The sequence below is a fragment of the Pinus tabuliformis genome, chromosome 1_1, assembly GCF_031772625.1.
Source record: "Pinus tabuliformis cultivar Carrire ecotype Pingquan chromosome 1_1, CPIR1, whole genome shotgun sequence".
Taxonomy (NCBI): domain Eukaryota; kingdom Viridiplantae; phylum Streptophyta; class Pinopsida; order Pinales; family Pinaceae; genus Pinus; species Pinus tabuliformis.
The window spans coordinates 119,386,942-119,414,027 of NC_142297.1; the positions used below are offsets into that span (position 1 = coordinate 119,386,942).

The 27,086-nt window shown below is 39.0% G+C and overlaps 2 protein-coding genes across 4 annotated transcripts in view; both read left to right on the top strand.

The window, feature by feature from the left end:
- The window catches only part of LOC149211932 (Nucleic acid-binding, OB-fold-like protein), a 167,608-nt gene that overhangs the window by 129,800 nt on the left and 10,722 nt on the right, over positions 1-27,086 (top strand). The window contains exon 6 of one of the 3 annotated variants that reach the window (XM_089391625.1): positions 3,442-3,953. The exons of the other annotated variants lie outside the window; for them this stretch is intronic. Coding sequence (XP_089247751.1) covers positions 3,442-3,452 — 11 coding nt within the window. The 3' untranslated portion in view covers positions 3,453-3,953. Of the gene's footprint in view, positions 1-3,441; positions 3,954-27,086 lie in introns of those variants that run through there. 3 annotated transcript variants of the gene reach the window in all.
- On the top strand, positions 425-3,379 carry LOC149211933 (uncharacterized). The gene is made up of 2 exons (XM_089391621.1): positions 425-2,421; positions 2,557-3,379. Exon 1 carries the CDS (start codon positions 457-459, stop codon positions 2,185-2,187), a length of 1,731 nt encoding a protein of 576 aa, XP_089247747.1. The 5' UTR covers positions 425-456; the 3' UTR covers positions 2,188-2,421; positions 2,557-3,379.

Here is a 27,086-nt window from a genome sequence, read left to right on the forward strand (position 1 = left end):
AAGTTTTCAAAGTGTGCAGCCTGTAAAAAATAGCATATAAGCCAACAGTTGCTTATCCTCAGAAGATAGCATATAAGCCAACATTAGAAGCATAAATATAATTTATAAATGCTTTTATTATCCTCAATGTATAACTATACACTGCCTGTAGCAGCCAAATCGCAGTCCTCTAACGCTGTTATTGAATACATTTATATTTTATGATTTTAATGTCTTTTGACTCTTTTAGTCTTTTCTACATAGCTTGACTAGGGTCCTTTGTGTGAAGATTGCAGATTGTAGAACTTTGTTAAAGTTTATTCCATTTGTCTTTGAAGAATGAGGATTTGATATTGAGACCTGCACCCATGGAATTTCGTAAATTCGTATTACTTATTAAGTTATTAAGTTACTAATTCCAAAATTTTTTTGGTGCTGTAGGTTTCCTTTTGAGTTAGCCCACTACAAAATACAAATATGCCAAAAAACTTGGACCCATTTTGGGAGTATGGGATCCCTGATGGTGGGACAAATCGTGCATATCTTTCATGCAAATTGTGTGGGGACAAGATGACAGGTGGGGTTACACGACTGAAATACCATCTTGCTAGACTCCCTGGACATGATGTTGGCATTTGTAGAGTTTCTAGTCCGGAGCTTATACGAAAAGCTCTTGAGGCAATTGAAGAAAAGGACAGAAAGAAGGAAGAGGCGGAAAGAAACAAAGCTGAACGTGCAGGTAGATCCTTTGGGATATCTTCTCATGATTTTGATGTTCAGGGTAGTGGCCCTACTGGCGCTAGTGGGAGGGGCTCCACAACTGGCACACCATCACATGCTAGTGTGAATGCGAGGTCATCATTTTTTGTTCCACGAACAGGAGCTGGAGCACAACCTGGCATAAAATCGCTTGTCAAAAAAAAGGAGAAGGAAGAAGCAGATAGAGTCATGGGGAGGTGTATTTATTGGAGCGACTTACCTCTCAGCATCACAAAAACCAATCCATTTTGGCAACCAATGTGTGATGCTATTGCTGTTGTGGGCCCAGGGTACAAAAGTGCCACATATGAGGAGTTGCGGGGGCCAATTCTTCAAGCAGAAAAAGAGGACATCAACTCTAGATTGGCGGAGTTGAAACAGACATGGGAAGTCACTGGATGCACAGTGATGTCTGATGGTTGGACAGATAGGAAGGGTAGGACCCTTCTAAATTTCTTGGTACATTGTCCTAAAGGTACCATGTTTATTAAATCGTTGGATGCATCAGAACATATCAAAGATGCAGCAACGATATGTGAGTTGTTAGATGGGTTCATTCAGGAGATTGGTGTGCAGAATGTGGTGCAAGTCGTAACAGACAATGCAGCTAATTATGTGTCTGCCGGCAGAATGCTTATGGAGAGGCATCCCACATTGTTCTGGACTCCATGTGCAGCGCATTGTCTTGATTTGTTGCTTGAGGATATGGGGAAACTCTCCTTCATCAAGGAGGCAGTTCATATGGCTAGGAGCATCCCCAAGTTTATTTATAACCATGCTATTGTTCTTAGCCTTATGAGGAGGTTCACAGGAAACAAGGAGTTGCGGCGTCCTGCCATCACACGTTTTGCCACAACCTTTATTACTCTTCAGTCTTTGCTTCGATGTCAGTACGAGTTGAAGCAAATGTTTGTGTCTAATGATTGGCGTGGTTGTAGATACAGCAGGAGACCTGATGGGAAAGCCATTGAAAAAATGGTGTACTCTGAGACATTTTGGCGTGGAGTAGAAGAAGCATGTGCAGTTAGCGAACCTATAGTAAAGGTTCTTAGATTGGTGGATGGAGAGAAGCCTGCAATGCCTTATTTGTATGAGGGCATGGATAGGGCCAAGGAGGCCATTCGTTCCTATTATGCAGACAAGGGTTCTGCTGGCCTTAATAGGCAGATGATGTTATGGGATGTGATCGATAGTCGGTGGACAGGGATGCTTCATCGACCCATTCATGCAGCAGCACTCTTCCTCAACCCTGCATTTGCATACAAATGCAATTTTCGTTTTGATGGCGAGGTGATTGAAGGGCTCCATTCCTGTATTGAGAGGATGGTACCTGATTCTGAGCTTCGTCTCAAAATCAGCCGCGAGATACATAATTATCAGGATTGTGTTGGCCTATTTGGCTTTGATGATGCCATTAAGGAAAGGGCCCTCTTCATGCCACGTAAGTGACAAGTCATCACTCATTAGAAATTATAAATTTGAATTTAATTATGTTTTAACTTTTAAGTTTTTGAATTTTTTATTTCATTATTTTGTTGTAGATCTTTGGCGGCGAAGCTATGGTGCAAGGGTACCAAATTTGCAAAATTTGGCTATGCGAATCTTGAGTCAAACATGTAGCTCTTCAGGGTGTGAGCGCAATTGGAGTGTATTTGAGAAAATACACGCCAAAAAGCGCAACAGGTATAACTTTGAACTCAAGCCTTCAGTTGAGCAATTACACTTATTGTAATTTTTAATTTTTAATTTATGACCTTCAAGTGTCAAGACTCAAGAGTCAAGAGTCAAGACTCATTACTTTTTTTGACACTCTTACAGGTTGGAGTTCGCACGCCTCAACGATTTGGTGTATGTGCATTACAACATCCGACTTCGAGTGAGGCAAATAGAATCACCAGTGCATCCAGATGCCATTTCCTTAGACAATATTGATGTATTGTCTCCGTGGACGGTGGAGTCTCAGGAGCCCATATTGGAGGAGTCACCTTCATGGTTGGAGGAGCCAGTGGCAGATGATCCATTAGAGCAGGGGCAGCAAGAGGAGGACTCGGAGTCAGAGGAGCAGCAGCACTTAGAGGAGGAGCAGGAGGAGCTGGAGGAGGACACTGCGGGAGCATCAGCATCAACACCATCTGCTATAGATATAGGAGAGCATAGCTCCATGCCTATCACTCATTATTTGACATTAGGTGCAGAGGCAGTGTCAGGGCCTTCTACTACTAGGGGCAGGCCTGACAAACAGCCCATCATGTTTTCCCGTAAAAGGGGGAGAGGGCAGTAGATAGATAGCTGCTAGTTTTATTTGTTATGCTACATGTAACTCATGATGATGAGATACTTTTATTATTATATGTGATGTTATTTTGTATTGGTTCTCCACATTTGAGTCCTTGAATGGACAATTATCAGGGATTAGCACGATTTGGTATCGCCTTTGATATATCATTTCTATTTGACATCATATATATCAGTGTTTTCTTCATATTTATGTGCCAATGTGTTTATTTCATGTTGTTATTGCTTTATATGTTTAAAAATCTGAAAAAAATGAATATAGTATGCATTTTTTATGCTTGCTTTTGTTGTTTAAATTCTGAACATGAAGATGTTGCTTTAAAAATTAAAATAGTTTCTTGAGTGTTTGCTGGGCACTGTATAGTTATACTCATTTAATGCCAATTTTTTGTTTTTTTTGTGCCCTAGGTTTGAATTAGTTCACTACAAGTACAAATGTCAAATATGCCAAAAACTTTGGACCCATTTTGGGAGTATGGGGAGGCTGTTGGTGGGGCAAATCAGGCACTTATATCATGCAACTTGTGTGGGACCAAGATGTCAGGAGGGATTACACGATTGAAATACCATCTGGCTAAACTCTCTGCATATGATGCAGATGTCATGCCTTGTATGGTTTCTAGTGCAGAGGTTATACAAAAAGCTCGTGAAGCAATTGCTGAACAAGACAGAAAGAAAGCTGCTAGGGAGAGGCCAATGGTCTCAGATAGATAGCTGCTAGTTTTATTTGTTTTGCAACTTTTGCTACATATAAGTTTATAACTCATGATGATGAAATACTTTTAAAGTTTTATATATGTGATGTTGTTTTGTTTGAGTCCTTGATTGGACAATTATCACTATCAGGGATCAGCAGGATGTGTGATGTTATTTTAATTTTTGTTTGAGTCCTTGATTGGACAATTATCAATTTATCACTATCAGGGATCAGAAGGATTTGGTATCGCCTTTGAAGTTTGATGTATCATTTCTATTTGATATCATATATATCAGTGTTTTCTTCATATTTATGTGCCAATGTGTTTAGTTCATGTTGTTATTGCTTTATATGTTTAGAAATCTGAAAAAAAATGAATATATTATGCATTTTTTATGCTTGCCGATATTTGCCGATATTTTGCCGATATTTTCGCCGATATTTCCGATAAGATATTTTCCAGACCCTCGCCGATATTTTCCCGATACCGATATTATCAACACTGGTTTCAGGTGGTAAGGACAATGTCACAAGGTTGTAGGATGCAAAGATTGACAGGAAGCTCTGTTCACTCCATGGTCATAAGAATACTGTTGTCTGTGTCAAATGAAATCAAAATGGAAATTGGGTGCTTACTGCATCAAAGGACCAGATTATAAAGCTTTATGATATATGAATGTTAAAAGAGCTTGAACCTTATCGTGGCAGAAGTAGATTCGTTGAATACACAACATATTCAACACGCGTCACACCGTGTCGTCCATTGTCTTATGTCTGCTCTCGACATTTCTTTTTTCCCGTCGCTGTGATCGCTCCCTCCGACCGTTCGACACAGTCTCAACCGCATTCCCAATCAACAATCGAGCCACCATTCCCTTCACCAACCTCACTATGCCTTATCACATCGCTAGTCAGGGTTCTGTTCACCATTCCACTGAGTCTATGCCACCATCAAGCCGTCAAAACCTACTACTCTCAGTTCCTTAGTACCCTGTCACTCGACATTACTGCCTCTCTCTCCTACCATTTTTCTGATTGTGTCATACTGTGCGAACAACCATATTTCGCCTGTCGTTTTGTCCAAATCAAAAAAGTCACCTCCCATGGTTCCGTGTCATTTCATTTTTTGATTATATATATAAGTTATCTAGTCACTATTATATAATTAAATTATTATATATAGTTATAATTATATAACTATATTATATAGTTAATTTAACTAACTTAAAAAAAATACATATATACATTTAATTCAAATATATATATATATTATTTAAAAAAATGGTTCAGCCAAGAAGAAAAATTGAATTGAAAAAGGAGAGTGGATATTCTCGTGCCAAGAATGACGAATGACATATGCTAGAATGACATATGCTGCCTAAGGAAATTGTCAACAACAAGCTTTGAGGACAAAGCGTTTCGAAGAAAGGGGCAATGTTATGAATATAATTGAGATAAAAGTAAAATAAATAATAAATAAATGTAAATAATAGATAATCAAAGTAATGATTATTTTAATATTCATTAGTTAAATGAAAAGACATGCCCAGTCATGAAGGGGCACCTGCCTAGGTATATAAGTGGGCGCTCATTGTAACATTCAATCATCCTTGTACATTTCATCTTATTAATAAAATATTACTTACAATACATTGTGTATATTTACATTTAAAGCACAAACAACTTTAAGTTTTGTCGCTTCATTTGGTTTCATACTAGATCATATTGGTTGTAGAATTGGGAAATTATTGAGGGTCTATGTCTAAAGGTGTTGTCCCCTTATAAAGATTGATATTATAATTATTTTGATGTAAAAATAATTTAGTGCATGGTAAATATTTCAGGGTGGAAAAATTATTAATCCCCTTTAGAGTCAATTAATTAATTTTTTGGCTAAATTAAATAAAAATCCTAAGCTAGAAAATTAATTAATTTTGAGTCAAAAAATAATTATAGAGAAATTAATTTCTCTCCAAGTGAAAAATAATAAAAAATTTGTGGGTAAAAAAGAAGTCAATTTTTGGAGATCCTCCACCAAGGGAAAAATGGATATTTTAAGAAAATTTGGGCTCTTGGACCTTGGTGGTTAAGTCAAAGTCAAATTTTTGTGGAAATTAAGTCAAAATATTAATTTTTGTATTAATAAAAATGGTTTTTAAGAGATTCATATTTTTCCTCAAAATTAAAAATTGGATGGTGGAGATTAAAATATGGTCAATTTATTTTCGACGGTCGAGATTATTTTGACGAGGATCAAACCAACTAGCCATTATTTTTCATTTGGAGGGGTTTTTTTATATTGAGTTTCTATTTCCCATCTTTGGATGATCTCTAGATGAGAAAAATTTTGTAATGCTGGTATTGAGCTACTGGAAACATTTTTTATCATAATAGAAAGACTTTGGGGTTTAGTTCATGGTGTTCTTATTCAACCGATTTATTGTATGTGTTAGCTATGTGTTTTCCTATATTGTGCAATTTTTTTTATAAATTGTTATTTCATTTGTCAGTGATAAGAACATTCTATTGGTACATGTTATCTTAGGTGATCTGATTCACCATATGATCTAACAATTTTATCTTGAGAAAATTATAGAGATTTATAGGTACGCTAACCCTTGGGCTCCAAGTTCACAGACTGTGGGGAAGAGCCGACTATGTTTGGGCTCTGAGATTTCGTTGTGGTAATTAATTTTGTAGAAGGGTTTTGGCCAATATATCATTCAAAATTATTCTTCCACTATCATTCATAAAATTAAAATGAATAAAAAAATAAATAAAAATATTCAAGATATTTTTTTTCTTGGGCTAAAAATATTTTATATGTTAACAAGAGCTTGTAATTTAATTTTGTAAATATTGTACATCTGTAAATATTTTGTATATTTTTTTTCTAAACCATTTATTTTGTAGCCCTTGGGGTTTTGAAATTTTGTATATATTTGGGGTTTTGGAATTCTTTCATTCATTTGTGCAGGTGAATCTTCAATCTCTCAAGGAAAGTCATCGGGCTTTTGAGGCAGATCTAGGCCTAGGAAGGCAATATCTAGCCTCCAATCTTCATCCAAGCTCAACGTCCAGCCAAATAAGGAAGACGCTGGCCCTAAGGAAGCAAATTTTGGCAATTTGTGGATATTTTTTGTTATTTGCAAGGCTTTGAAAGTTTTTTAGGCCTCTAAGGCCTAGCCGTCCCCTCTTCCAGCCTAGCCGTGGCCTTTTCTCCTCCTCTAGGTGAGCCGCTAGCCTTTTCTGGGCTATGGTGAGCCCTAAAGGCTCATTCTCCTTGGCTACAGGCTCTTTAAGGGCCTTATTCCTAGTCGCTGCCCCTTTTTTCCTTGCTTGTAGCCCTAAAAGGGCTTCCCTTTCCCTTGCCACAACCCTTAAGGTGCTTTCCTTTGAGTCACAGACCATATTTGGCCTTGCCATGGCCTTAGAGGGGCTTCAAACCCCCTCGACCATCCTCCTTTGCCTTTGTCGTGACCTCTAGAAGGCCTTTAGCCCTCTCGCCCACCTCCATTTTCATCTTTGCCCTTGGCTACAGGTCTTAAAGGACTTCCTCTCCCTATTGTTGTGAATTCTTGGCCTCCTCTAGCCTTTCTAGCCTCATTATTGACCTTCTTCCTGTAGATTTCTGGTAGCATCAGATGTGCTCTAAATCTCAAAATTTCTAGAGAGGCTTAGGCACATGCATTCTCCAATACCCAGAAATCGTTTTGGGAAATTCCACCCGGAGATAGTTTTATGAAAATAATTAATTATTTTATGGGTCCCTAAGTCTAAACTTAAGAAATTAAAATAATTAATGGGTATTAATCTAAACTGTGGGTGAAACTTTCAGAAGAAGGTGGAGATCAAGTCAATATGATCCTAACCATTGATTAAAATCTAATCTGTGGGCCGTTGATTGATCAACGAGAGGATTATAAGAAGAGGTTTGATGGGCACTTGGAGAACACATCGAGTGAAGATCAGAAGATCGAATTTCTGAAGCAGAGCAACTGCCGAAGAGAAATTCAAAGTGATCTTTTGCAGTGAGGGGCAGGGATAGTTCCGGTTGGAGATTTCTCCTGGTCTAGGAATACTCAGCAGAGAAGGCAGAGATAGATCAGGGAGAGGCAATGTAGGTTGACGCAAAGGCAGCGTAGAGCCTTGAGGAGGTTCGAATATTTGTTGGAGGAATTGATATCAGAAGCCAGAAGCTGGGGTGTGAGACTGGGAGGTGAAAATCGAAGTTTCTGGGCAGCAAATCAATCAACAGAAGGGGTGACACTGTCCCTAGAGGTTGTGACGTTGGGCTGATGCAGTGACTACGCAAGGCAGACAGGGCCTGTTCATTCAGTGGCCGGATCAGCTAGGATCTCCAATGATAGTGTGAGGTAATCTCACTCATCTTTCTATCAGTGATATTCTCTGTATTGGATAGCCAGGAGGCATCCAGAGATTGTATTCAGAAATACTATTGCTTGATAACAAAATCCTTAGCTGCTGCACTGGTTTTCCCATATTGGGTTTTTCCGTGGACATTTGTCCAAAAACGACTGTGTAGATGTGTTGTGTATTTCTTTCTTGCTCAATTTCTTGTTTCTGCATATAGTTTTAAGTAGTGAAGGCAACAATGTATTTACTTCAATATTTATAGTAGAACACCGTAAATAACTTGCATGGATTAACAGGTAGAAGAAGTAATATCAGTAGCTGTAATAGAAATTTGGGCATCCAAATTTTCACATGGTTTCAGAGCCGCAGGTGAAACAAGAGAGCAGTTCTGGAAGAGCCCAACGTTGAAGGAAGAAGGGAGTTCGAAATTCCTGCAGAGGTGCCGATTCGAATCCCCAGAGGGATTGCATAGTTCAGGCTAGGAGGGCAAGATTTTCGTGGTAAATCTCTCTGAGTGAGTCGGCAGAGAGGTAGGATTTCTAGATTGAAATCTGTCGGCTATAGAGGGAGTAGCGCAGTTGTAGCTTCAGCGAAGAGGGGTTTCTGGTGTGATGCAGTTTTCTGCGGGTAGTAGCTGGGCAGAAAGACGTCAGAAGGAAGAAGAGACACTTGAGGGAATTTCTTCCTCAGAGAATTCCTAGCCAAGGAATTCAAATTCTCATTTGTTGAGCAACAGTAGGAGAGAGGATGACATTCAACTTTTTTGATTGGTAGAGATGGCAGCTAGTGGATTGAGAGATCAGGATAGGTTGGATGGGGCATCCAACTATGTGATCTGGAAGGCAAGGATGTCGTGCCTTTTGGATGAACATTTTCTCAAGATCTACATCGACAGCGTGGTAGCTGAGCCTGCAGATCCAGATCCACTCAAAAAGTACAAGGGAGAGATGACAAAGACCAAGAGAATGATCCTCGATGGAGTGAAAGATCATGTAGTCTGTCACATCATTGGTAGAGGGATTGCCAAGGAGATGTGGGATGCCTTGTCGACACTATATCAGGGATCTTTCGAGCAGCAGGAGATGTACTTAGAGCAGAAGATGTGGTCCATGCAGATGCAGAAGGGGGAATGCATTGATCTCTTCCTTGCAAAGCTTCAGGAGACCTGAGATGAGCTAGAAACTGTGGGGTCTACACCTCAGTCTTCTGAGATGAAAAGACTGGCCCTAAATTTGGTTTTGGAAGAGTGGCAGGTATTTGTCCAGAGCATCCTGGGCAGAGAGAACTTGTTGGACTGGGAAGGAATGTGGTCATATTTTAAGTAAGAGGAGCTGAGGAGAGACTTGGTCAAGCATAAACTTGATGGAAGTAGTAGCAGTGGATCGAAGCCCAAGGGGGAAGAGAATGCAACCCTCCCATCCAAGGGGCAGTAGGAGCAGCAAAGGGGGAAGAAGGACGTCTTGAAGATCAAATGCTTCAGGTGTGGTGAATTTGGTCACTACGCAACACAATGTCCTCTTAGGAAGAAGGACAAAGATGAGAAGCATGATCCGAAGACTGCACCCGTGAAGATCAAGGAGTTTTCCATGACATCTGAGATACCTCCTGGAGGGAGGTGCGCTGATTTAGAGCTGTAGTTCAAAAGAACTACAGATGGGCAGGATCTTGGACGATTCCACCTCTTGGATCAATAGCTTGCTACGGGAGCCCAAATTAGTAGTAGTACGATGGACCTATGTCAGTTGGTACAGAGGAGTGCCAGAGTGACAGATACAATGCCTAGGAGTGCCAGAGACTGAGCAACACAGAGCAGAGTTGGCAGCAGTGCAGTTGGCACATAGCAGAGGTTAGCAATAGCGCAGAGGCTTCAAAGGGTTAGCGCAGAGACTAGCAGCAGTCAGAACTCCAACAATGAGATGCATCATACTGAACACCAGTTCAGTGATTTGGGATGTTTTTCCATTGCTGATGCAGTAGCAACAACAGTTAGAGAAGGTTGCAGTGCAGATGCAGTGTTGGCAATGGCAGGGCTAGTAGCAGCACGAATGCAAAATTTGAGAGGGAGTTGTAGTATGGATGCAGTGTTGATAGTGGTAGGGTCAATAACGATACAAATGCAACATTTGCAGAGTAGTTAGTGGGCAATGATGTCATATGTCAATAACGTTGAAGATGTTACAGAACAGGGTGATGCTTCAGCAAGTTGCATTGTTAGAGCACATTCCTCGTTAAGAGGGAGTGTTGATTTTTGGTAGCATCGGATGTGCTCTAGGTCTCAAAATTTGCAAGGAGGCTTAGACACATGCATTCTCCAATATCTATAAATCGTTTTGGGAAATTCCACTTGACGACAATTTTATTAAAATAATTAATTATTTTTTGGGTCCCTAAGTCTAAGTTTAAGAAATTAAAATAATTAATGGGTATTAATCTAAACTGTGGGTGAAACTTCTAGAAGAAGGCGAAGATAAAGTCAATATGATCCTAGCCATTGATTAAAATCTAGTCTGGGCCGTTGATTGATCCACGAGAGGATTATAAGAAGAGGCTTGATGGGCACTTGGAGAAAACATTGAGTGAAGATCAGAGGATCGAATTTATGAAGCAGAGCAGCTGATGGAGAGAAATTTGAAGTGATCTTTTGTAGTGAGGGGTAGGGATAGTTCCAGTTGGAGATTTCTCTTGATCTGAGAATACTCAGCAGAGAAGGCAAAGAGGCAGCGTAGTGGCTAAGCTGGCTAGCATACGCTAACGCAGAGCCTTGAGGAGGTCTGAAAATTTGTTGGAGGAATCGATATCAGAAGCCAGAAACCGGGGTGTGAGACTGGGAGGTGAAAATCGAAGTTCTTGGGTAGAAAATCGATCAACAGAAGGGGTGACACCGCCCCTAGAGGTTGTGACGCTGTGCTGCGCAGTAACTGTGCAAAGGCAACAAAGGGTTGTTCACTTAGTGGCTGGATCAGCCAGGATCTCCAGTGATAGTGTGAGGTAATCTCACTCATCTTTCTGTCAATGATATTCTTTGTACTGGATAACCAGGAAGGCATCTATAGATTGTATTTTGACAAACCACCGCTTAATAATAAAACCCTCAGTTGTTGCATGTTAGAGCAAACAGCGCGCAGCGGAATATAAAAGACAAACACAGTACATAAAAATCATACACAAATGACACAGTGATTTAACGTGGTTCACCCAACCAATCTGGGCTACGTCCACCAAACATAGGCATCGGCAATTTTTATTATCAAACAGGAGATTACAAAATAATCAATTTCCTCACAAACTCTCTACACACCCCAATATCTGTACGGACATCTATTTTATAGCTCAGAGAATCTAACTGTATCATAAATCCTCTCACAACAAATATAGGATGCATTAACTCTTTCCCAACAAAATAGAGCTAATATAGCAACAAATCTTATTGTTGTCACCTACTTGAGATTTTTGCCCAATTTATGAAAACCGAAAATCTCAACAATCTCCACCTTGACAACAATTAGCCTGATACCCTATTTCTTTATTAGTTTTATTTTTTCTGCAAGCCAAGAGAAGCCAAACACCAACGTAGCTTCTCTAACAAAACTGGTTTCGTGAACATGTCTGCACAATTCTCCTTTGTATGCACCTTGTTAAGAGAGACTCCCCTTTCAGTGATAACCTGTCTTACAAAATGGTATTTTATTGGTATATGCTTTGATTTACTATGATAGGCCAGATTCTTAGCCAAATGTATTGCACTTTGACTATCACAAAATAACTTGATGTTTTCCTGTAACCTACCAAACTCACCAAGCAAACCTTTCAACCAAATCGCTTCTTTGCAAGCATGAGAAGCAACAATGTATTCTGCTTCAGTAGTGGATAAAGCAACAATGTTTTGTAGCTTTGACATCCAGCTAATAGCTCCACCTGCAAGAGTAAAGACATACCCTGAAGTTGACCTTCTCTTATCCAAATCACCTGCAAAATCGGAATCAACATACCCGCAAACAAATTCACTACTCTTATTGTAAGTGATACAATAACTACTTGTGCCTCTCAAATATCGAAGCACCCATTTCACCGCTGACTAGTGTTCTTTACCTGGATTTGCCATATACCTGCTGACAACCCCAACTGCATGTGAAATATCTGGTCAAGTACAAACCATCGCATACATCAAACATCCTACTACATTGGCATATGGAATTCAAGACATATATTCCTTTTCTTCATCTGTATTAGGACATAAACTGGAAGAAAGCTTCAAATGGGAAGCTAAAGGCACTGACACAGGCTTCACATTGTTCATACCAAACCTCAAGAGTATTTTCTCAACATACTTCTGTTGTGATAGCCACAGCTTACCATTGCTCCTGTCTCTGAAAATCTCCATGCCCAAAATCTGTCTTGCTGCTCCTAGATCTTTCATATCAAATGTCCTTGCCATTTGAGTCTTTAACTTGTTGATTTCTTCAATGCTTTTGCTTGCTAAAAGCATATCGCCAACATACAACACTAAGATAATGAACATGCCATTACTTAATTGTTTAAAGTAAACACAATGATCATATTCACTTCTTATATATTCTTGACTCAACATGAAAGAATCAAACTTCTTGTACCACTGTCGAGGCGACTACTTCAGACCATACAATGATTTCTTGAGCCTGTAGACAAATTTCTTATTGCGATGCTGAACAAACCCTTCCGGTTGTTCCATATAAATTTCCTCATCTAAATCTCCATGTAAAAATGCAGGCTTAACATCTAGTTGCTGTAATTCTAAATCAAGCAAAGCGACTAATGCTAACACAATTCGAATTGAAACTATTTTAACTACTGGTGAAAAAATCTCATGAAAGTCAATGCCTGCTTTCTGACAAAACCCTTTTGCGACCAGCCTCGCTTTGTACCTGTCCTTTGTATCATTCACACCCCGTTTCACCTTGAAAACCCATTTACATCCCACAGTTTTCCTGTCTTTCGGAAGTTCAACCAGATCACATGTGCCATTCTTACCTAAGGCCACCATTTCGTCCTTCATAGCTGCTTTCCATTTGTCACTTTTCGAACTTTCTATAGCTTCCTGATAGCACAGAGGTTCATCGTCATTAGCGGTAAATGCAACTAGAGTAACATAATCATCATACCGTTTCGGAGGGCGTTTGATTCTCGTAGACCTCCTTAAGGATGTTTCTGGTTCTTCCACAATTTGCTGACTACCATCTGTAGGAACTTCTTCATGATCAGCATCTGAGACCTGTTCATGATCTACATCTGAACCCTGTTCATAATCTGATTCTGAAACCTGTTCATGACTAGTATCTGAACTATGGTCATCATGACTATCATTAGAAATGCTTTCAAACTGAATGTGTTGAAAATCAGATACATCATCCTGTTTCAATCTATTATCTACATCTAATTGTACAAGAGAGGATTCATTAAACTTTACATCTTTGTTGATGATGATTTTGCGGGTAGTAGGATTCCACAATCTATATCCCTTTGTTCCATCACCATATCCAACAAAGACATACCTTTTTGACTTTGGATCTAATTTAGTTCGCCGATGTTTAGGCACTAGAGCATATGCATTACAACCAAACACTTTGAGTTCAAAATAATCACAAGGGTGACCTTTCCATACCTCTTGAGGAATCTTGCAACCTATCGCCGTTGATGGTGATTAATTTATCACATAACAGGCTGTAGCCACCGCTTTTGTCCACAATTCCTTCTGCAAACCAGCGTTACTCAGCATACTCCTTGCTCTCTCTAAAAGAGTCCTATTCATGCGTTCCGCAACTCCATTTTGCTGAGGAGTATAAACAGTGGTCTTATGTCTCTCGATCCCTGCATCCTTGCAATAGTTTTCAAACTCCTTGGACGTAAACTCACCACCATTGTCAGTTCTTAAACATTTTATAGTTCTACCAGTGATGTTTTCTACCAATGCTCTAAACTGCTTGAAAACTGTAAAAACATCAGACTTCCTTTTTAACATGTAGACCCACACCTTCCTAGAAAAATCATCAATAAATGATACAAAATATGATGAACCACCATATGAAGTTGTGGGGCTGGATCCCAAACATCTGAATGGATATAATCAAGTATTCCTTTACTAGTATGTTTGCCTGTTTTAAACTTTTGCTTATTTTGTTTTCCAAACAGACAATGTTTATAGAAATCTAACTTTCCAAACCTTAGATTAGGAAGTAACTTACGATCAGCCAAAATTTTTAACCCTCTTTCGCTCATATGGCCCAACCTTTGATGCCATAGGCGAATGGAACTACTGTCATGTTTAGACACCGTAGACACATGATCTGACCCTGTTCTTCCTTCTAACTAAAATAGTTTTCCTACCTTCTTAGCTTTCATTACTAGTAAAATACCTTTGTAAATTTTCATTACTCCACCTTGAACTACAGTTTTATATCCATTTGTGTCAAGTGCTCCTAGTGAAATCAGATTTTTCCTTAAATCTGGGACATGTCTTACATCAGTTAACATTTTGGTTGTACCATCAAACATTTGCAGCTGTATACTCCCTATTCCCACAATATTGCATGTGACATCATTACCCATGTACACGACTCCATCATTAATTGATCTATACGTCTTAAACCATTCTCTATGGATACACATGTGGTTTGATGCACCGGAATCTAACAACCAATGTTGATCATGTTTTGACAAATTAACTGATAACACTTCATCACTCATACCTGAACCAGATGCCGAACCTGTATCTGTCGTGTTTGCTTCCTTTTTCTCTGTCGAAGAAGCTTCTTTAGAAGTTTGCTGTCGCTTCCAACAGTCCTTCTTCAGATGTCCAGCTTTGCCACAATGCCAGCACTTCACCTTACTCTTCTTCCCTTTTGACTTTGAACGTGAGTCGTTGTGCTTACCAGAGTGTCTCTCTCTAGAACGACCTCTAGCCATCATTACTTCTGATGTAGAGGTGTCTGCATTCGACCTCTTCCTTGTCTCCTCAGACAACAAAGCTCCAACAACATCATCAAACTCAAGGGTTTCTGAAATACTAAGGCTTATGGAAGTAACAAAATGATCCCACGATTCGGGCAATGAACACAATAAAGTTATTGCTTTATCCTCTGATTCAAATTTGACTTCTACACTTTCTAATTGCACCAGTAGAGTATTAAAAACATTCAAATGATCAGTAATCGATGTACCTTCCTTCATTCGCAAACTGTATAGCTGCCGCTTCAGGAGAATTCGATTTGTCAAGGATTTTGTCATGTAGAGCTTCTCAAGCTTCGACCACAGACCTGCAGCGGTTTTCTCTGACACGATGTTGAACAGAACATCATCCGCCAAACACAGTCGAATTCCGCTCAGAGCTCTACCATCCAACTCATTCCATTCATCCTCTGTCATGGTGAGAGGCTGTTTGTTTTTCCCCAACAGCGCCTTCGCCACGCCTTGTTGTACCAGCAGATCATGCATCTTTACCTTCCAGATCTCGAAGTTGTTTTTGCCATTAAACTTCTCGATTTCAAAACGAGCACTCTGAGTTTTCGCCATCTTGTATCAACCAAAAAACAATCTCCAATTCCAACTTGTTAATCAATCAAATAAATATCTAACAAACAATGCCTTCGCCTTCTACTGTACTGCCTTTTCTTTATCAAAAAACGCTCTGCTGTACAAACTGCAAATTACAAAATAAAAAACGAATAACAAAATTGCAGTTTTACCAAACGATATTCTTTGGGCGCGCTTAAGGGGTCGTGGCGCGTCCTCAACAGCAGATCACCCGCGACAGAAGCAAAATCGCTTAGAGTAAGAAAATTGGCGCGACTAAACCCGTTGGATCTGCGCCAATCGAGATATTGGCGCTCTGGCGCGACTATTAGACTCGGACCCGTGCCAATTGGTGCACCTATGCCTTAATTATCCGCGCCAATCCGTTCTCTGCCAATTCTTGGCGCGACTGTTTCACAATTACCCGCGCCAATTGCCAAACTTTCGGAAACTCCACCTGCAGCGATTCTGTCACACGCACGCACCCGCTCCAACTCGCTCTGATACCACTTGTTAGAGCAAACAACGCGCAGCGGAATATAAAAGACAAACACAATACATAAAAATCATACACAAATGACACAGTGATTTAACGTGGTTCACCCAACCAATCTGGGCTACGTCCACCAAACATAGGCATCGACAATTTTTATTATCAAACAGGAGATTACAAAATAATCAATTTCCTCACAAACTTTCTACACACCTCAATATCTGTACGGACATCTATTTTAAAGCTCAGAGAGTCTAACTGTCTCATAAATCCTCTCACAACAAATATAGGATACATTAACTCTCTCCTAACAAAATAGAGCTAATATAGTAACAAATCTTATTGTTGTCACCTACTTGAGATTTTTGCCCAATCTATGAAAACCGAAAATCTCAACATTGCACCGATTTTTCCACACTTCGTTTTTCTGGGGACATTTGTCCAAAAACAACTGTGTAGATGTGTTGTGTATTTCTTTCTTGCTCAGTTTCTTGTTTCTACGTACAATTTTAAGCAGTGAAGGTTGCAGAGTATTTACTTCGATATTTACAGTAGAACACTGTAAATAACTTGCATGGATTAACAAGTAGAAGAAGTAATATCAGTTGCTGCAATAGAAATTTGGGCATCCAAATTTTCACACTTCCAGCCCTAGCCTATTCCTCTTGCCCTCTTTCAGATATTATTCAGTCATTGAGTTAGTTTGCATTAGTATTTTGTCTCGAACATTTGGTTTTGCTGTGATTTTGGAGCTAACTTGGTTCTTGCAGGTAGTCAATGTGAAAATTTCAAGTCTGAAATCTTATTGCACCAATTGGAATTAATTCTTCTAATTGTTAATTAATTTAACAATTTATTTGCTACGACAAATATCGAATAAATTGTTGAGAAATCAATGCTATTAGGATTAGGGTTAGATTTCTCTTTCTTGATAATTACTTGTGAATTATGTTGGCTTCTTTTACTTATTTGTTATATTAATTTCCATCAAGCAATTACCACATGATGTGCGCATGAACATCACAAAAATACAAGACACAAGATGTAGGCACTCAGCTAGGGCAAAACCCCTATCTAGGGGAAAACCCATTGAAAATCTTTTCCTACAATAGTTTTCCTTCAGATTTTTCAATCTAGACAAAGACCTCCTCCACACCATGTTAGCCTCTCCTTCTTCAATTGATGCAGGAGCATCCAGGGCTAGTCAGCAATGTGGAGGATTGTCCACATGTTGTGGCTAGCCGCAGTAGAATTCATTAACTGTCAGTCAAAATTAGATTCACTGAGGAGGTTGGATTCCTCAAATAGTTTGTTATTGTAATAAATAAGAGATTATCTTATTTAAATATAGAGATAATAGTTGTTAGTCTAGGTGTGCTTGAAAGCAAGGAAATAGAAGATTCCTGTTTGTTTTGATAAGAGATTACATTACCTATTGTTAGAGGAATTAGTAGAAAAAAAAATATAGTGAAAATTGTAATAAGGAGGAGACTCTTCGTAGAGGTTAGGGGAGATAGAGTGTGGTTTGTAGAGCGAAAGCTCAGATTTTGAGGAGTGTTCTTGTGTGGAGCAAAAGCTCGAAATTGCAGAAAGGATTGGTCTTTGTGAAACAATAGCTTTTTGTTGTGTAAGATTTTTTATTATGAATGTTGAAGATTGTGTTTTTTTCAGAACTATGTGAATCGATTGTTTCATGTCAATCTGTGATTTGATGGCATACCTGTGGGAAGAATCGATCTTTCTCGATGTGTGTTGGCGCAGACCCTTTAAACTTTCAATTTGTTATGTATCGATTTTTAAACCAAGTTCATAAAATGCAGCTTTCAGGATTGAGCGGTATGCAATTGAATAGAAATCGATTGAGTAGTTGTAAAATCGTATAAGTCTGCTGGATGAAATCTGCCAGGTCGAATTGTGGACGATTCCATGTTTTATTGTATGGTGATGGATTTTATTAGTGTTGAAGGTTTTGTATTGAGTAAAATTTGCAGGTGGAACGTGAATGAAACCGACCTGTTGAATGGCAGAGGCGTTGTTCAAACTGGCGATAACTCAATTACAATTCAAATTTGGTAATTCCTGATTCCGATTTGGATCGGATCAGAACTTTGGAGCGAGGAAAGGAAAAGTCACTTGTAGTTACCGATCTCCGTTTTCTGAGTAATTGGAACGGATCTGCGAAATGTTATGCCGGCATTCAATTGTTGAAATTGCCAGTTGTGATTTTAATTGCATCAGAGTATAGAGATTTGGATCGGATCGCCAGCTTGGAGCGCGTAGAACAGTGATTGATATTATATCGGCATTTGTGGAATTGGCGTATGTCAGAGTTTAAATCGGTGCGCATTGCAGTTGAGAAGGTGTAGTGATACCGTATCAAATCGTGGTTAAATGCCCAAATTCCTGTAGCATATCGTAATACAACAATTGGCAAACCGATTCGGCATCGAATCAATAAAATCTGGGATTGCTGCAATGTGCTGTTGATTCAGAAGAGTATATTGCGCGATGCTGTGACCGATCTTTCGCTGCATTATTTGGCGAAGGCGAATATCGTGGTTGTTAAGAACACGGAGAGGGATGATATCGAATTTATTACTAAGACACTGAATTGTTTGCTTATTGCGAATATTGAGCATTTTAGGGAAGAGAAGCTGGGGCATGCCGACATCGTGGAGAAGGTAAGTAAATGCCAGTTTTGATATCTGGGTTAAAAAGATAAAGGCGCACATATGTGTTTGAAACCTTGGTTCAACTAATAATGGGAGCGTAATAGATCTATGTGTCGAAGCATTGTGAATAAGGTGAGAGTGAAATTGAATTGTGTGGTGTTGATGAGGAGTAATTGAAATGTTGGGTTCTATAAAAGCGCCATGTGTGTTTATGGTTTTCAAATCTTGAATTAGATGTTATTAGCTTCCGAGGGAATGGTATTGTGAACATAGATTAAAGAGCTTGCGTGTGGAAAGGATAGTACATGAAATTGTCAGCCATCTGAAAATTTATTTGGACAGTTTTGATGTATTCGTTCTTGATAATGAGCAGAGTGTGATTCTGGGTATCGCAGAGGTGTCTCTGCATCATCAATCCAACCTTCGACCTAGTAGCGACAACACTTCGACCCTAGCAACTTCAACTTGGAAACTTTTGGCATTAGCAGCAACTTCGACCTTGACAAGGAGACTTTGATCTCCTAAACCAACCCATACAAGAGAGAATGAGGGACACCAAAACCTCAGTTTTCTTCTTCCCTTCTTCCTTGACCAAACTCCTTTAGCCCCTTCCTTCAACTTCACACTTTTCCCAACTTCCAACTTCCAGCTTCAAATATCGAACTATGCTTGAGAGAGTGAGATGCTCCAAATGAAGTCAAACTGCCTTGTATATATAGCCTTCCAATGAGGTCGAATTGCCTTCCTTGAGGCCGACATGGTGTGGAGGTTATATAATTCATTTTTGACTCAAAAATAATTCTTTTTACATCGTTCGAAAGCCCAAGAAAGGTCTCATAAAATATACAATGACTCTAATGACTCTTTATTAATCCTAGGAGTCCACAATGGGGACTTTGACTAATATAATGATGACCCAAGCATGAAACCCTTGCTTTAATAAGTCATTGTAACAATAATAAAAATTCTTTTGACAAATACATTTTATGAAGACTAAACCTAGTTACACTTTTCAACACTCCATCTTAACTAGGGAGGTATTCATATAGAAGATCTCAAACTATATGAATTATGAAGAGTTTAGGCACCATAATGCCATAGACTATATTCCTGACTAGGGCAATCTATCCAAGGTCTCTCAACAATTTAGGCACCACAATGCTACATACTAGATTCTTGACCAGGGCAATCTCTCCAAGTGGGACTAAGATAGACTAAAGCTTTTAGCCTCTCTAGGTACCATCAAGCTTACTTGCTAACCATCAACCAGGGATCTAGGTGCGTATCCGAGGTTAGAGTTCCATGACCAATGACACCCTCCCTACTTTGAGAACCAGACATCAACATATAGTGCTGGCTAGATGTCCTCCCGAGTCCCAGGTAATGTGCCTCACACATAAGGCCTCAACAAATCTCTTCCAAACTTTTATTATCATTAACAAAATCAACAATATCAACTAAACCAAGCATGCTTCTAAGATATTCAAACTTCTTATTAGGAAGAGACTTTGTTAGTATATGAACTACCTAATTGTCTGTCGGGACATACTGTAGCTTTACGATCCCATCCTGCTCCAAGTTCCTAATATAGTGGAACTTATTGTTGATATGCTTCATCCCAAACATCTTGATACAACTTTGATTATCACAATTAATTACTGTCGGATCTAGAGGCTTCTCAAACAAATCTGTCAGAAGCTTCCTCAACCATATAAAATCCTTTTCTACTTCACATGCAACCATGTACTCTGCCTCAGCACTACTCAAAGCAACAGGATCTTGCTTTCTACTCATCCATGAGATCATGGCAGATCCCAAACTAAAGCATCCTCCGGTAGTGCTTCTTCCATCGGTCTCACTGCCACCCCAATCAGAATTTGTGAAGCCAATCAACTTGACTTCCTTGATATTGTACTTTAGGCAGTGATGTATCGTACCACGAAGATATCTCAATATATGCTTGGCAACTATCCAGTGATCATGACGAGGCTCCAACTGAAACTGACTGAGGATGTTCACAACAAAGCATATATCTGGCCTAGTATTTACTAGATACATCAGAGAACCTACCAACTGACGATAGGAGGTAGGATCCACGAGACTTGAGTCGGAGCTCCTCAACTTCTTGAGATTGGTGATCATAGTAGTCATGGGCTTGGAATCCATCATCCCAAATTTCTGCAATAACTTGATGATGTACTTTCCTTGCCCCAAATATATCTCCCCAGGATTTTTCCATACTTCCAGACCTAGGTAATAGTGCATCAGTCCTAGATCCTTCATCTCAAATTCAACTGCCAACATCTTCTTGCATTCTTGTATTCTTCTCTCCACACCTGTGATGAATAGATCATCCACATACAATAGAATAATGACTGACTCATTATTCATAACCTTGATGTAGAGATTTGGATCAACAGAACTCTTCACGAACCCAATTCCTAGAAGGTATGCATCCATTCTTGCATACCATGCCCTATGAGCTTCCTTCAAACCATACAAAGCCTTCTTGAGTCTACAGACATAAGTATCCTGCCATTTACATCAAAGCCTTTAGGTTGCTCAATGCATACTTCCTCATTTATGGTTCCTATCAAAAATGTTGTCTCCACGTCCATTTGATGGATGTTCCATCCCATTGTAGTAGCCAATGAAACCAGAGATCTAATGGTAGTATATCTTGTAGTGGATACAAAGGTTTCTTCATAATCTATGCCTTCCTTTTGAGAGAAACCCCTTGCAACAAATCTGGCTTTGTATTTATCTATGCTTCCATCAACAATGTGTTTGATCTTGTAGATCCATTTTGAAGTGATAACCGATTTGTCACTAGGTCTAAGAACGATTTCCCAAACCCCATTCTTCATGATGGATTGATATTCTTCCCGCATAGATTTCTTCCATACTTCTTGATGAGTAACTTCTTCAAATGTAGATGGTTCTGCTTCAATTAGTTTTGTCATATATGCAGCATATCCAGAATATCTCTGCGGCCTTTTGCTTTTCCTAAAGGCTCCTTTCGCAACTCCATGCCCTTCAACATCTTCAAGAGTGGCTATTAATCAATTTGGCCTCTTCCTTGTGCTTGGTGTAACCACAGGTTGAATAGGCTCACTTGGTCCTTCTTCTTCCTCTTGAATTGTAGAAGGGTTGTCAAGTTGTACTTCTTCTTCTTCAAATATGGGTAGATCTTCATCATCGGAATCAATAGGAATATCCTTCGATCTTTTGTAGGCTTGATTTTCATCAAATATAATATCCTTGCTTACTTCAATGTGTCTCCCTTCCTTGATGTCGATTCTATATGCCTTTGAGGAGACACTACAGCCAATGAAGAACCCTTTGATGCTTGTAGAATCCAACTTCTTTTGTTTTTCCTTTGGAACATGGATATATGCAGGACTCCCAAAGATTCAGAGATGGTCCACACTTGGCTTCTTTCCTGTGAATGCTTCCTCGGGTGTCATATTATCGAGAATTCTATGAGGACTTCTATTTTGAATATATACGACTGTCATTGCTGCTTCTCCCCATAGAAACTTTGGCAAGCTTTGATCAAGTATCATTGTTTGTACACCTTCTTCAATTGTCCTATTCTTTCTTTGGGCCACTCCATTTGTTCGGGATAGTAGGGAACAATAAGCTCCCTGTTAATTCCTGCTTCTTTACAATATGCAATTAATTCTTTAGAAGTGTATTACCCACTATTGTCAGATCTCAAAGTCTTATCTTTCTTTTGGTTAGGGTTTCTACTTGGCATTTAACTCTTTGAATTTCTCAAATACGTCATCCTTTTTCTTGAGAAGGTAGAGCGATGTCTTTCTAAAGTGATCATCAATAAATGTTACATAGTAAAGATGACCTCCAAGTGATTTGTCAGACATGGGCCCACACACATCAGAATGTATGAGGTCTAATATTTCTTTAGACCTTGTTTCACTATTTGAAAATGGTTTTCTTGTATGTTTTCCCAAAGAGCATCCCTTGCAAACTCCTTCACGATCTTCTTTGATATCGGGGATGCCATGAACTAGATGTTTAAGAGTGGGAATGACCTTGTAGTGAAGATGACCATATCTTATATGCCATAGCTCAATAGGAGAGATTTCCATATGAACTAGGGCTTGAGGAGGTGGTGTAATGACTCTATACAAACTTCCTTCACGAACTCCAATAACCCTAGCTTTATCAATACTTGAATCCTTTCCCCAAACCAAGACCTTTCCATCAACAAAAGCAACTCTATCCCCTTTATCTTCTAAGCAAGAAATTGAAAGCAAATTATTTTTCAAACCTGGAACATATAGTATGTTGTTGAGATGTAGTTTTGCTCCATTCTCCAGCTTCAAAGATGTTGATCCCAGGCCTCTAACAACATAGCTTTTGTTGTCTCCCAATTCCACTGCATGGGAAGATGGTTCCTTTGATAGAGTTTGTAGTTGTTTACTTTCCCTTGTCATATGTCTTGATGCTCCACTGTCAATCATCCATGCATTATCACCATTAAGTGATCCTATAAGTGCAGCTAAGAACCCTTGACTTTTGATCTTGTTGAATAAGTAGTAGACAATCTTCTTGTAGAAGTGAATCCCATTCTTATCATATAGGGAGTAATCATTTCCTTCAAGCCAATGAAGTGATCTTCAATCTTCTTCGACCTTAGCTCCGAAACCATTTTGAGAAATCAATGTTAGTAGGATTAGGGTTAGATTTCTCTTTCTTGATAATTACTTGTGAATTATGTTGGTTTCTTTTACTTATTTGTTATATTATCTTTCATCAAGCAATTACCACATTATGTGTGCATGAAGATCACAAAAACCACAAGATACAAGATATAGGCACTCTGCTAGGGAAAAACCCCTATCTAGGGGAAAACCTAGTCAAAATATTTTCCTTCAATAGTTTTCCTTGAGACTCTTCAACCTAGACAAAGACCTCCTCCACACCAAGCCAACCTCTCCTTCTTCGATCCAACCTTCGGCCTAGTAGCAACAACACTTTGACCCTAGCAACTTCGATTTGGCAGCTTCCGGCATCAACAACAACGTCAACCTTGACAAGGAGACTTCGATCTCCTAAACCAGCCCACATGAGAGATAGAGACACCAAAACTTAGATTTTTTTCTTCCCTTCCTCCTTGATCAAACTCACACTCCTTTTAGCCCCTTCCTTCAACTTCGCACTTTTCCCAGCTTCCAGCTTCAAATATCGAACTATGCCTAAGAGAGTGAGAAGCTCCAAATGAAGTCAAACTGCCTTGTATATATAGCCTTCCAATGAGGTCAACTTGCCATCCTTGAGCCCGACTTGAACTTCTTGACACTGACTTGGTGTGGAGGTTACATAATTCATTTTTGACTCAAAAATAATTCTTTTTACATCGTTCAAAAGCCCAAGAAGGGTCTCATAAAATATATGATGACTCTAATGACTCTTTATTAATCCTAGGAGTCCAATATGAGGACTTTGACTAATAAAATGGTGACCCAAGCATGAAACCCATGCTTTAATAAGTCATTGTAACAATAATAAAAATTCTTTTGACAAATACATTTTATGAAGACCGAGCCTAGTTACATTTTGCAACATAAATCACATTGCAACCTTCACAAATAAAACTGCGGAAAATAATAGCATTGGAAACTGAGAAATGCTAGCACACACACATAAAAATTAACACAACCATTTTTGGACAAAAGTCCCTGGAAAAGCTCAACTCGGGAAAACCGATGCAGTAGCTAAGGGTTTTATATTATTATGTAGCAGTGAAAAATTCTGAGTACAATTGGATGCCAAAATTTGGAAATCCTACAGAGAAAAACACTGGCAAAAATCTAGTGAGGGATTTTCATCACCCCCACAAGCAATCTGGGCTCTCACTGCAGCTCCAAGTGAGCTGTCCAAACAACGTCTGCGTAGGCCTACGTCACCCTTCCGCAGTCCCTTCCACGCTCTGCCTGAATCAATTGCTCCTCAAGTCATCTAGTTTGCTGCTAACTGGGAAAACGTCTCTCCTAGCCTTCAGAACGTCTTTCCGGCCTTTGGAACTGAAACTTTGCTTCTCCCCAGCATAATTGAATTGCCTCTTAGAGGCTTCTGCACAACCCTTGCGCAACCTCTTTGTGGAAATCTTTGCCTCTCTGCAATGTACTCGCCGGATCTGGGAAATTTTCCTCCGGCCTGACTACCCCTGCCCCTCTTTGTCTCTGCGTCCTTCTGAAGCTCGAACTATTTTGACAACTGCTGGTTCTCTGGAAAAATCAAACTCTTCAAGGAAATCGGCCTCAACTGTGTGTTCTCTATCTACCCATCGACTTCTTCTTATAATCTTCTGTTGGACCTCCAACGACCAGGATTAAAACTTAATCAAGGGCCAAGATCATCTCAGAGTCTATCTGTGTGAGTTTCTAGATGATTCACACCTTATCTCAAATAATTCTGATTAATGAGCCATTTTCCCTAAGTTTAGAGTTAGGAAATATTTAAAAATGGGCAAATAATCTAATTGAGACACTTCTAGGTGGAATTTTCAGAAACAATTTATGGGTTATGGAGAACTCCTATGTTTTAGGCTCTCCACAAAGTTTCGAGACTAGAACACTTCCGATGCTACAAAACCTAATAGTCAAGTGCCTTGAAATAGTCTCTAGCCATCAAACAAGGCCATTAGACCTCTTGGTTTTCCCTCTAATCCTTCATTCTCATCATTGTCTTCATTTGTAATTCTGAAGCCTTTTATGCCAACAGTGTATTCGGGACCTAAACACATCTAAATGAAGCCAAAATTCACTAATTTCTCATTTATAAACATTGGTCTAATGGTTCATTGATTGCATATAAATGAATTTTTGTGGACTGTGGGTTAATTTCCGGATCTGATATGTTTGCTACAGCCATCTAAAATCACCTACAGCAGTAGTAAAATAACATAACGGTGGCATAAAGACAATCTAGCAATCATATTTTATCATTGATTCATCATTTGCACTCATTAAGCTTGCATTTCTTAGCATATCTTGTCATTTCTTGAAGGCTGTCATAATAATCAAAGGTCTGATATATGCTGCATAATGGCTGATATAAACATATCAGTGGTGTCAAAAGTTGTTTACAATCATATCCTTTCATTTTGTCATTTGTTCCTTGCATCCTTGTGCATCTTGAATAGCTGTTTTTTAGCGAAATTGGGTGTCTTTCTTACTGCTGCAATCATTGGTCTCTTGGCTGCCCCATCTTGAATTCCATTGCATTTGCATTCTTGCACTCAAGCATATCATTGTTTGCATTCTCATTAACAATCGTAAGTGCTCTATAAAGGCTAATTAAATTGATAAGATTGGCTTATTGAAAATAATATTGTTGGTAAATGCTCTCTCTCTCATTGATAGCTAGCATCATTATGACATTGTTTCTAAAGGAATATTTTCACTTGTCATTGCTATCATTGAAATTGGATATTGGATAAGTGGCTATATTGCTATTGGATTTCTTTAGGATCTATCTTGGTGATAAGCATACTAACAATTTTTATTGCAAGTGAGCTTCATATATAAGTTCATAATCTTGCTAATCAAATCACTCTTAAAGCACTTAATTGATAATCATAATCATGATAAGAGCAATTTTGAAGTAATCTAAAAATTTGTTAATTGTATTCATCTAATTGGCATATTGACATTCCATTGCTATAATTTTGAGAATTTGCTAATTTGTGTTTAAAGGTCATCATCTTATTGGCATTGTTGAGATCTCAGCAACATTTTTGGGCGCCATCTATTTGTTCTATTTAGCACTCTCTTGTGGTGAATATTGTCATTTTCATGGTTAAGTACTTCATTATTTCAAATTGAATATGATTGTAATTTATCACTAAGTACTTAAGAACACCTAACAACTTCACCTAAAGATAATCACTCATATTTTGCACTTGCATTCTAGGACTAGCCTTGCACTAATAAATTTAGCCCCAAGCATAAGCTTGGTTGATACAAAGATAGGAGCACCTTTCTCCCCAACTTGCGAAGCCTAGATCCTCTTTTGTGTTTTAACACAGTGACCTTGCAGTTGTCAGAGCCACAGTCTCTACAGCGCCGAAGGCATTGGGTGGTTAGAACTCCAGGGGAGGTATAGTTAATATAGCCTTTTCTATCTTCCCCTGGGTTTCTCTCTCACAACCTACAGTAGAGACTAGCTTCAAAATAGTTGAGAGGAAGGAATCACCTAGTTAGGAGTTTAATTTAAAATAAACCAAGATCTTGCATTTCAC

Bases quoted from the DNA above. Each gene is read 5' to 3' on its own strand.
- LOC149211933 (XM_089391621.1), top strand. From the start codon at position 457: ATGCCAAAAAACTTGGACCCATTTTGGGAGTATGGGATCCCTGATGGT.